The 12,350-nt window shown below is 38.8% G+C and overlaps 1 protein-coding gene across 5 annotated transcripts in view; it reads right to left on the bottom strand.

The window, feature by feature from the left end:
• Nucleotides 1–668: 668 nt before the first annotated feature.
• The window catches only part of PARG (poly(ADP-ribose) glycohydrolase), a 138,287-nt gene continuing 126,605 nt past the window's right edge, over nucleotides 669–12,350 (bottom strand). For all 5 annotated transcript variants that reach the window (XM_017859835.1, XM_017859832.1, XM_017859833.1 and 2 more), the window contains 2 exons: nucleotides 2,552–2,680; nucleotides 669–1,884 (listed from right to left, as the gene is read on the bottom strand). In XM_017859835.1, coding sequence (XP_017715324.1) covers nucleotides 1,730–1,884; nucleotides 2,552–2,680 — 284 coding nt within the window. In that variant the 3' untranslated portion in view covers nucleotides 669–1,729. The remainder of the gene's footprint in view (nucleotides 1,885–2,551; nucleotides 2,681–12,350) is intronic.

Raw genomic sequence — 12,350 nt, 5'->3', positions numbered from 1 at the left:
CGGGAGGCTGAGGCAGGAGAATGTCGTGAACCCGGGAGGCGGAGCTTGCAGTGAGCTGAGATCCGGCCACAGCACTCCAGCCTGGGTGACAGAGCGAGACTCCGTCTCAAAAAAAAAAAAAAAAAAAGGAAAAGAAAAAGTGAGGACATGAAACAACCATGAATCTGCAACCAAAGCACAGAATGGGAAAGATTTTAGTATCAACAGAACTAAAGACAGATTCTTCCAAATTTGAGAGATGACTAAAAATCTTAGTTATTGTGGTAAAAAACTTCAGTGACAAGTGGCTGCCTTCAGGTGCCAAATCTCACTATCCTCTCAATCTCTACATAAACAAAAAGAGCTATGGCCACCAGCCAAGGCCCTGTCATTTTCCCGCCAGTAGCAGGAGGTCAGGCCATTCACTGAAGTGGCTTATGAATAGGATTTGACCGCCATTAGCATTTCCTGACAGCTGATGGTAAACCAGAACATCAACAGGGTGGTTTAGGATTGTTTTGGAAATCTGAGTAGTAAGTGCTTCTGTGATGAAACTCTACTTTCGGTTAACATAGGATTGGCTTTGGCTTTCATCCTCTGAAAGACATTATTGTTTATGTTTGTCGCCAGATTTAAAAATGGACAATTGTGATAAAGGATGTTAAACAGAACCCAGATAATGCCTAAACCTAACTGTTTCCCACCAGTCCAGTTTTATTTAGATTTTATGTGCTCACATACAGACACACTTAAAGAGCATATGTTTATATATACATATATAAAATATAGATGATATGGGAGTTTCTGACAAAGTGATTTATTAATGAAAATTTATTCACTATATAACCTTTGAATACCTGAGAAACTTCATTATGTGCAAATCAGCATGAAGTTCCCAGTTCCCAAACTTTGGTTATATGAATATGCCTCAAGCACCACAAAAGAAACATTAGTCCTAATTTAAAAAGAAAAAAGTACCAAGAAACAAAAAAAAAATCTTCAATCCTCTCGAATCTGTTTTCTTTACACCACATCAGGAAAATCCCCTTTTATTCCACATTTCCTTTCATCTCAGTCAGTTTCCAAAACTGGTATAAAAAAAACTGATCAGAAGAAAAAAGACAGACAAACCATTATAGATAAAAGTGATTATCTCAAAAGGACAATTTCTGGAAATTATTCTATCTTAAATAAAGAAACTATTTTAATCTAGGAGGTTTGCATTATGCAACATATATGAAGAAAACCCCTAATTATTAATTTTCAGAATTTAAAAACTTAAACAATGCAAGCCTATTAAGAGTTGAGTGGAAGGCTTACAGGGAGATTTTTAGCAAAATCAGTTAAAGAGATTCCTAGATTTCAACTTGCTTCCTGGCATTGCTGGCATCTGTGGGCTGCAGAAGCAATTGGTATAATATATGGGCAGGAAGAAAGAGACCCGACAGGCTGAGCACAACCTTCCATGGGATTTCACAAGAGAACTGATGGACAAAAGAAATAAACATCAAAGAATGAAAACTGAAATAGAAGAAAATAGAAACTTATCTAAGTCCACGTGAGTCAGGACGGAGGGGGTTCAGATGTATCAACTGACCATTGCATATGTGTGGAAGAGATTGCGTCCTTGACTACAAATGTGAATTATATACACATTTATATTAACTTAAGTCAATTTATATATTACACCTGACAGCTCAAAAGGACGTCTCTGGTGGGAGATGGGAGGATATGCTATTCGTTCGGCTCCTCAGGTCCCTGTCCTTTGCCCTGAATGGTCAGCGGTCTCTGCACAGGACTCGGCGGCATGGTATATGAATGGATAAAGCTTGATGTCTGGTCCAGGGGTGGAACAGTTTCTGCATTCTTCATTGTAATATCGTAGCAACAGCTTATACACGTCTCCTGGAGAGCCAAAGGTCAGACCAGAGGCACATTAAAGTATGTAATTGAAAAAAACCTTAGAAAGAACACTCCAGTTTTATCTTAATCTAAATAGCATATGCTCAGATTTGGCTTTTGAAAATACAGCATGAATTTCATATGCCTGAAAGGCTTTCCCAACATAAATTAAACAAATTTTAAAAACTCTTTAAAGAAACAACTTCTCAGCTAATGATAACAACAGGTTATACAGGTACACTGTCCAAGCACCCTCCTGGGAGTTCACGGCACCCCTCGTTATACACTTAGCTCCTGAGGTAGGAAGCACACTGGATGAGCACTGGCAGGTCTGAGAAATAGGACAGTGGTGCTTCTCAGATCTGAACTTACCTTCATTCATCTCTCCCATTTTAGATTTTTATAGACACAAAAGCAAAAATGAACACTAACTCCAGCTTCTTGACCTTACTTTAGTAAGCTGATGTACTCTATCAAGACTGTGGATGAAACTTTGCCAGAACAAAAAGACTCTGCAAATGCTGCCCCTCCGAGAGCTTTGTCCTTCCCGCTCAGAGTCATGCTTTTGTTTCTTCGTACCCACTGTGATTCATCCAGATTTAGCAAGTGTTCCCACTGAATGGTGTATAATCCATCTAGATACCAAGTGTCAAGAGTATCTCCTACTTACCAACAGTGAGTTTCCTTTCAGTAAGGAAAATGTGCATGCTGTAAATGTCTCTCATCAATTCTGAGTCCCCAAAGGTGAAATAAACCACATCTCGCTCAGCTGCAGCAGCTGCCAGTATCTGTATTAAGGCTGAGGCAAAGAGAAAACACACAGTTATATAATGACACTTCCCATCTAGATACCTTTAGCTCTTTACCAGCTGGTGTGCCACAGCTAGATTAAAGATTTATAAACCTAGTATACATGATATTAGAAATGGGGAACACAAGGCTGGGCATGGTGGCTCACACCTGTAATCCCAGCACTTTGGGAGGCTGAGGCGGGCAAATCACCTGAAGTCAGGAGTTTGAGACCAGCCTGGCCAACATGGTGAGACCCCGTCTCTACTAAAAAAAAAAAAAAAAAAAAAAAAATTTTTAGTCGGGCACAGTGACGGTTGCCTGTAATCCCAGCTACTTGGGAGGCTGAGGCAGAAGAATCGCTTGAACCTGGGAGGCGGAGGTTGCAGTGAGCCGAGATCGTGCCATTGCACTCCAGCCTGGGTGACAGAGCAAGACTCCAACTCAAAAAAAAAAAAAAAGAAAAGAAATGGGGAACACAAGATGGACATAAATCATCTAGTGTGGCTTTTCAGATATGCTGCCAAGAGTATCATCAAACTATAGAATTCCAACACAGGCATCTTTGCTGAACCACAAATAATGGAAGCTGCAAACCATGGGACTAAGGTGGTATTTATATTCGCTTCTATTATATCTGGAACTAAAATTTTTGTGTTTGCTTACTTGATATAATTGCTGTGTCTTATCACACAGCCACTGGTCTTTTGTATAGGCACATTTGGGAGGTTCTCATGTTCTCCTTAATCCCACAGTAGGAGTTCTCAAAATGGGCTGGGGAGCACACCTGTGTCCCTCCTGTACTCTGACCTCCACTGGTCACTGCAGCACGGGAGGCAGAGTTCCTGAAAACACTGGAAAGTCACTCTCTGGTGTACTATAAGAATGAAAAAACAATCGAGATCTACTATCTCCAGGAATCAAAGTTACAAATCACTGAGCCTGAAGTATGTTTCCGAAAATTTAGTTACCTTACAATCTCAGTAGATAGGGTTTATTTTAAATAACCATAAAATTGAATATAGTTACGATAAATGCCCTTTTGCTAGTTATAGATCTCTTACTTCATAAAAGGGAAGATGGGAATCAAATTAAAACATTAAAGAGGGTATATATATTTTTTGAGATGGAGTCTTGCTCTGTCACCCACGCTGGAATGTAGTGGTGTGATCTCGGCTCACTGCAACCTCTGCCTCCTGGATTCAAGAGATTCTCCTGCCTCAGCCTCCCAAGTAGCTGGGATTACAGGAGCCTGCCACCATACCCAGCTAATTTCTGTATTTTTAGTAAAAATATAAATTTTCTATCTTTAGAAAACGGTTTCACCATATTGGGCCAGGCTGGTCTTGAACTCCTGACCTTAAGCGATCTGCTCACCTCAGTCTCCCAAAGTGTGTGGATTACAGGCGTGAGCCACTGTGTCTGGCCAAAGAGGGTATCTTTTTATAGTTTTGATTTTTTAGAGCATGTTAATATTCTACATATTTACAAATTAAAGTTAAAATACTAAGAATAGGAATGGGGAGAAACCTATAACTGAAGGTAAATTAAAACAAATGAGCGTGATTTTAGCTCAAATAAATAACATAACTAAACTGAAGGGAAACGAAGAAGAAAAGGAAGAAAGAAAAAACCCAAGCAACTTATGAAGACAATATATGACTTACAAAAGTCCATAAGACCATAATATATGGTCTTAGGCCAGAAAGAGAGAACTGCAAACGAATTCCCAACTCTTTTTACAAGGTTTGCTTACCATACTAATAGAGGTGAAGCAACTCTGAAACTATTTTGAACTATATTAGAGGAATGAGCAAATGAATAAATGTGTTGATGCTGCTGGGAACTGGGGTCTCACTATGGAAGAAGGGACACACAAACATGGAATGGAGGAAGACAAAAAAGAACCGTGTGGAGATGGACTGAAATGGAAGGCATTGGTGTATACTCATGATGTCGAAAATATGTGTATCTGTGTGTGTCTGTATGTGTACATATACATTTCCTAGCTCTGTCTGCTAAAAGGGCCAAAAGGGAGACACCATAGTAGCAATGACCACACTCAGCACCCAGATCTTGGTCTCTACCATCATTCCCCCTAAATGGAACTAGATTCCTCAAGAAATGCTTAATACTATAGTTTGGACAAGAAAGGTACAAGATGATCTCAAAATATTTTGTTATACCAGAAAGTAAAGAAATGCTCAAATGGATAAAACAAAACAAAACAAAAAACAGAAGGGCTAGCTCTTGCCCACAGGAGAAAGCCAAAGACTAACTGGTAAGTGTGGAGGGGGTGTTAGAAGAGGAACATCCTTTCTTTGCAACCACTGTGGTAAAGGTCAGGCAAGAATCATTAACAGATGCTAAATCTAGGGAAAATTTTGCTTTTGTCTTCCTAAAGATTGCTTATTAGTTACAAGGGAGGAAAAAAACCCTCAACTCTGCAGTGGGGAAACTGGGCAACACCCTGACACGGTGATCAAAATTAAGATCCCCAGCAGTGTCAGATGGCCATCAAGTGCCTCTTGACAGCGTCACTGATGCAGCATTCTGACGGAGAATGCATAACCTTAACCTCATCACAAGGAAACAGCAGACAAACTCAAAGAACACTGTATTCTTTAAACACATCAATGTCATAAGAGACAAAGAAAGGCTGTGGAAATATTCTCGATTCAAAAGGAGGCTAACAAACATGACAACTAAATGCAGTAGCTGACCTTGGACCCTGTGCTAGAGGGAAAAAGGCTAGAAAGGGCTTTATTAGGTCATCTGACAAAATGGGAATACAGATGAAAGAGTAAATAAGGTATCAGTGTACATTTATGAATTTAATAACTATAATGTGTTTAAGAGAATATTTTATTCTTAGGAAATACACATGGAAGTATTTAGAAAAGAGGGCATAGTATATGTAAGTTAGGCTCAAGTGATTCAGAAAAAAATTGTATGCAGGTGTATACATATATATGCATACATAAAGGTACGTATTTTATTTTATAAATTTGAAATTATTTTAAACAGACAGTTTTAAAATTACAGGTGAAGAAAAAATTTTAAGTTGAACCAGTAAAATTTGATATAGTTGAGTATTTCCCAGATTTGGGAAAGAATCTATGACATTATAATATAAGTAAGATCTAAAATACCATCAAAGTATGTCCTAATTTCCAAACTAATATTTATTGAGTATCCACAACATGGGAGGTGCCATAACTATGCCTCATTAATCTCAGAGTATTGAAAGTAATTAACTTCAAAAGAGAGATAAGTTTTAATTAAAACTGCTCAACCAACTTATGCATACATTAAAGCTTCAATACACCCTATTTCAAAAGGTTCCTAATTAACCTAAACTACACATAAAAATGGGAACTAATGAATCATCATCTTTCTTGACCAAGAAGTACCACTGCTTACCTTTTAGTGAAAATGAAAATTTAGCTTTAAGTATTTACTATCAAAAAAGACAGAGACCCAAAGAAGAGTCTTTTTCATCCTATCTCCTACTAGATCTCTAGTCATTTGCCATTTGTGAAAATGAAGCATTAAAAACATTTAAAATTTATCTCTTTAGAGAATTTATTTTATATTAAGAGAAAATCAAAAAGTAAAACCAATTCACATTACATTCTTGGTTTCACACCCATTTCTATTTGAGTACATATTGTACCATAAGCATGTGTTAGACTAGTTAGGACAGGGAGGCAGGAGATCCGAGTTCTATCCTCAGCCTTCTGCCAGCTATCTAGCTCTGTGACTTTAGCCAGTTACTCTCTGGGCCTCATTTTTCTCAATTACACAATGGAGTTAAATCAGATGCTCCCTGAAGATTCTTTCAGAGTTCAGAAATTCATAACGACCGTTATAATTGTTTTCCCTCCATTGGATGCTAGACTATAAATACATAAATGAAACTGCCAGCAAGATAATCTCGATCCTAGATACATCAGCAAACACTGACAAAAGTTTATTTTAAAACATCACTGTCTTCAGGCCTTCTTGTCTGCAACACCCCCAAGATCTTTGCACATTTATACAATTATGCTTCATGATTTAAGTGAACTCTCTTGCATCAAAAGTTAGATGAGAATAAATTACAAGTCTATTAGAGTATGTGGACTGATTCCAAGTATGATATAAAAACATCAAATTCTAACTTAAAGCACAACTACGTGCCAAAATAATCACTTAAATTAACCTGCAGGGAGTTTGGTTTTAATTTTCTTTTTGGCATCAATGTTAAGCTATGAAAAAATACAAATAAATATGAGTAACATAAAAAGCAATTCATAGTATCCTGTTGCAACAAATGGACCAAGCACAAAATGGGGAAGATGACTGATACTCACACCACAGGTGTGGTGTGAGGCCACCAGCATGTAATATTGGTAATGACTGCTAACACTGGGCTCTTACAGCACGCTGAACACTGTTCTAGGAGCTTTACAAACACTACCTCATGATTCCTTACGAAAACTCAACAAGGTATTACTTCCATATTGAAAATAAAGAAATTTAGGCACCAAAAGATTACATAATTTGTCTCAGGTCACACAGCCAGAAAGTGGTGGAGCTGACTGGGACACCAACTCAAGAACACATGCCCTCACCCACTGCTTCTGGGCTGCTGTGGCAATCCATGCTGGTCAACTCCAAGCAGACCTTACCACATGCCAGCCAGAGCAATGTCTTTACATTATTTATTCAAACGATTTAAATGCATGCTGTCAAGGAGGCCAAAATAGTAGATTTGAAAGTACTACGCACGTCCTTCTACTGAGCTTACTTGGTGAGCTCTCACACTTTGGGTACCCTGAGAGCTCGGCTTTGCTCACCAGTCCCAAAAGCATTTCACTTCTTGTTTCTACCACACAGCACTCTTCGAGGCCAACTCTTATTCTCCAATTGGTCTTGCCCTCTGGCTACTGTTTTAAATCTTGACACTCCCTCCTTTTCCACTATGGATGTTACTAGTGGCTCAATCTTTGGTCCTCTCACCTACTTTAAACACACTTTCTCTTCAAGAATGCAGCCACCATTTCTAGAATGGCAACTCCCAAATCTAGATCCAGATCCAGAGCTTGCAGCCAATACAGATTAAATAACAAAAGCACACAAGGGCTTCAATCCTGGTTTGAATCCTGGCACTACCACTTGCTATCTGTATGACTCAAGGCTAATTTACCTCTCGATGCCTGTTGTTACCCCTATACAGACAAAAAAGAAAACTTACCTAAATAGGTTGTTGTGTGCTAATACAGTTAAAGAATATATTTAGTACAATTCCTAGAACATAGCATGCACTCAGTATGTTCTCAACTGATAACAACAACAATAGTAATGAACACATATTGGTTTTTGAGGAAGACGGGGCCAAGTTTGAATGTTGGTTCTGACACGTGCTAGCTGCTCTCTTGGGACAGGTTTATTAGCTATCTATAAACCTTGGTTTCTCATTCTTAAAAGTGGGGCAACAATGGAAGGGTAACTGTGCAAACCATAGGGGAAAATGCAGTGATTGTTTAAACCTGGCTGATCCCAGCTGAGGATAGTTAAAAAAAATTCCTAAAGCCATTTTCCAAGTCCACTAACTCAGCAGTATCTGAGGTGCTGACACAAGTTGAGTATCCCTCATCTGAAATGCTTGGGACCAGACTGGTTTTGGATTTGTTTTTTTGGTAATATTTGCAGTATCAGTTGAGCATCGAAATCTGAAAATCTGAAATTGAAATGCTCCAAAGAGCATTATCTTTGAGCATCATGCACTCAAAAACTTTTGGTGAATTTTGGAGCATTTTGAATTTTGGATTTTCAGATTTGGGATACTCAACCTGTAAGAAATACATACTTGCTCCAGACACCTTTGAATATACATTATCATGCAAGACCCCATTCTCAGCACTGGGGCCACAAAAAAGGATAACACAGAAATGTTAAGAAAGTAATCTTCCTGAGCAAGGCTGGGAGAGACCAAGAGAGAGTGATCTGTTCTGGCAGAAGAAAGCAAAGTGAGGAGGAGCCTGTGGTAGACAAACTGAGGTGACCTGATCCAATGCTCTATACTCCTACCTTCCATTTTTGGTTGGAAGTCACCCCTTCCCCAACTCCATAACCACACTTCCTATAAAACTCAGTCAAAGGGCTAGTGTAGGCCAACCACAGCATGGCAGAAAATGACATATCAGTATCATCTAGATTCTTTTTCTAGAGAAATCGTCTTTCTGGAGTTTATCTTGATTCCAAAATTACAAAATAACTAGTAAAGGCAGTATTCAAGTTTGACATAAATAAATGGACATAAGCTCTGAAAGAAATTTATAAGAAGTTTTTATATCTCAGAAACATTTCACTTAATATACATAAGTCATGGAAATAAATTAGAAATCCTTTAAATCTCATTAGGGGATGTATCTTGTGTTTCTTGATTCCTTGGCTCTAACAATTTGGTCCAAGGGATGAGAAGTAATCCCAGTTCGTCAAATTAGAGTATTTTTGTGGCATTTTAAAACTAAGGGGTCCTCCTTTCTTCTTGGGTCACTCAACTGCAGGGTTGCAAGACTGGAATTATTTGGTCCTGGTTACTGCCAGTCAGAGATAATCTGAAGGAGACAGATGAAAATGAGGCCATTATATTGAAAGAAGCAGGCAGGAGAGGAACGAACACAAACAGAGGGAGAGCCTGATTCTAGGATCGACTCATACCTGAGGTCAACTCTACCCTGCTTTGCTCAGCCACGTCAAGCAACAGTACCCTTTTAGGTGGAAGGCATAAGCTACATTAGTGTCTCTTTCAACCAAAAGAATCCTAACACAGAACTTTTTTGGTGGAAGGGAATGAAGGTCTTTCTGGAGTAGTTACCACTGGAGTAGAACCTTACAAGGGACAGAAGTAATTAGCCAGGTACAGACAGACAGTTACAGAAAAATGTGCAAAGCCTAAGATTAATTAAAGGCACACAGAAGCTACTGAATAAATTTATTAAATAGAAATTCATTGAGCATATTTTATTTGCAAGTCACTTTTGGGTACTGAAGGTAGGGAATAGGGATAGAAAAGAAAATGCAAAAAATACAACAAGACACCTTTTAATGATAGTAAACTGGCAATGGCATACTTGTTTACAGGTCAGGTAACATATACGGGGGAGTCCAAGGGAGAGAATACAGTCATGGGTTCTCAGTTTCTGTTCCTGATCGGGCCAGTAAAGCCCTTTCCTCATCCCTCTTTTCCGTTTATCGCTAGAGAGAGAAACTAGAAACTACAGCTTCAGGCTGCTAAGCACCTAAAACAAAACAAAACAAAACAGAACAAAAACAACAAAGAAATAAGGCAAGCTGGACAAACTTATAAGTAAACACCAAAGGAAATGCTACGAGAAATTTACAAAAACACAACAGAATAAGGAACGTTAAAGAAGAACTCAATTCCTTCACAAAATAAGCAAGTAAAATCAGAAGGATAGAGTCTGACCTAAAAGGTATAGAATCTTACAGCAAAACAGTAAGTCTTATACCTTTCAGAGACACCTTTTCAAGTGCCAACATGTCTGCAATAACTGATGTTAGGTCATAAAGAGAAGTTCGAGAAACTCCAAAAAGTAGAAATAGTATTATCTACATTCTTTGATTACAATGCAACAAAATTAGACAAGAGATAAAAGCAAAATTTTAAAAAAACTAACCATTAAGACAATTTTAAGTTATCTCCTAAAATTCTCATGGGTGCCTCGGGTCTGGTGGTACATTTGAGGCAGAAGCCCTCCCAGGCAAACATCTCTGCTGAGACGAGATGTAGAAAGTTAAAAAAAAAAAAAAAAAAAAAAAGCTGCTTCTACTCCAACCATGAGAAAAGGCCAAATGTTGTAATCTACAAAATTGTAACTTTTCTGAGTTTATAGGAGAGCTGAGTTTTTGAGGCAACCAAAGGGTGACAAACCCCTCTGAGAAGATAAAATACATGAACTGTTTTATCTTTGAAAGTAACAGGAGAAAGAGGTGGTCACCACACAAATGGGTAGGAATAAATCAGCTAAAACTTCAATGAAATGTTAAAAGCCAAGTATGAACTAGGAGGTCACTCTGGAACAGTTAGGAGCACCAGAAATAAGGAGAGCTTGCACTGGGTCAAAAGCTTTCACATGCACTTCCACAAGGTGCTCAGAAAGATACAGGTCAGGCAGGAGGCCACAGGGAGCCCCTTCGGTGGCACAGACACGCAGGAGGCCACTGGCTGCTGCTGGAGCCAGGTCCAAAGCCCCTCCATTTCCCCCTAGTCCTTTCTCTCCTAGCCTCTGGCTCCTAAGGCCACTGGCTGCCTGAGGAAGAAGGTTGTTAGTAAACTGTCTGTTGAATGAACTAATATATTTAAAATGTTCTCTTAACAGTTGTCAAAGTAATGTATAATTAAAGCAGTTCAAAACTAATTGTGAGGCTGGGCATGGCAGCGCATGCCTGCAGTCCCACCTACTTGGGAGGCTGAAGCAGGAGGATCACTTGAGCCCAGGAGGTCGAGGCTGCAGTGAGCTATGATCACGTCATTGCACTCTAGCCTGGGTGACACAATGAGACCCTGTATCTTACACAAACAAACAACTAAAGTGTGGTAAAACACAAAACTCATGTACAATTAAGTAACAAGCATATTAAAAATATTTAGCTGGCCAGGTGCAGTGGCTCATGCCTATAATCCCAGCACTTTGGAAGCTGAGGCAGGTGAATCATGAGGTCAGGAGTCTGAGACCAGCCTGGCCAACATGGTGAAACCCCATCTCTACTAAAAATACAAAAAATTAGCTGGGCGTGGTGGCAGGTGCCTGTAATCCCAGCTACTCAAGAGGCTGAGGCAGGACTGCTTGAACCCAGGAGGTGGAGGCTGCAGTGAGCTGAGATAGCGCCACTGCACTCCAGCCCGGGTGACAGTGCAAGACTCCATCTCAAAATAAAAAAAAAAAATTTTTGCCTTCTTTCTTTTATAATTTTATTTTTTTGTAAGAGATGTGGTCTTACTATGTTGCCCAGGCTGACGGTGAACTTCAGGGCTCAAGCATTCCTCCCACCTCAGCCTCCTCAGTAGCTGGGACTATAGGCACATACCATCGTGCTCAGCTTAGCCTTATTTCTATTAATAATTAAAGAAATACAAGTTTAAGGATTTATACCTGCCCATGTTACCCACCATGAACGTTTTTTATAAGATTTTTTGTTACAAAAACAATATATGCTCACAATAAAAAAGATGCAGATTAAAAATAAAGTATAAAACATCACTGACCAGGTGTGGTGGCTCACAAGTATAATCACAACACTTTGGGAGGTCAAGGAGGGAGGATCCCTTGAGTTCAGGAGTTTAAGACCAGCCTGGGCAACATAGTGAAAACCTATCTCTACTAAAAATAAAAAATGAAAAAACGCCAGCAAAACAAAACAGAAAGTATCACCCACTAGAGACGAACCATAGTTAATCTTGGCACATAAACAGATAAACATAGAGAACCTCAAATTTGTGTGTGATATTTTATATTCATAATTTAATTTTAAAATGGTTTATATGGCATACATTGTGTATTTCTCCCATCTGTCAATATTCCAAAACCATCTTTCCCTGTCAGCAGATACATTTCTATAATGGTTTTTATTTTTTTAATTTTTTAATTTTATTTTTTAATTTTTTTTTT

The sequence above is a fragment of the Rhinopithecus bieti genome, unplaced genomic scaffold (assembly GCF_001698545.2).
Source record: "Rhinopithecus bieti isolate Rb0 unplaced genomic scaffold, ASM169854v2 scaffold_52893, whole genome shotgun sequence".
Lineage (NCBI taxonomy): Eukaryota > Metazoa > Chordata > Mammalia > Primates > Cercopithecidae > Rhinopithecus > Rhinopithecus bieti.
This window is presented reverse-complemented; position numbering and strand designations above follow the sequence as displayed.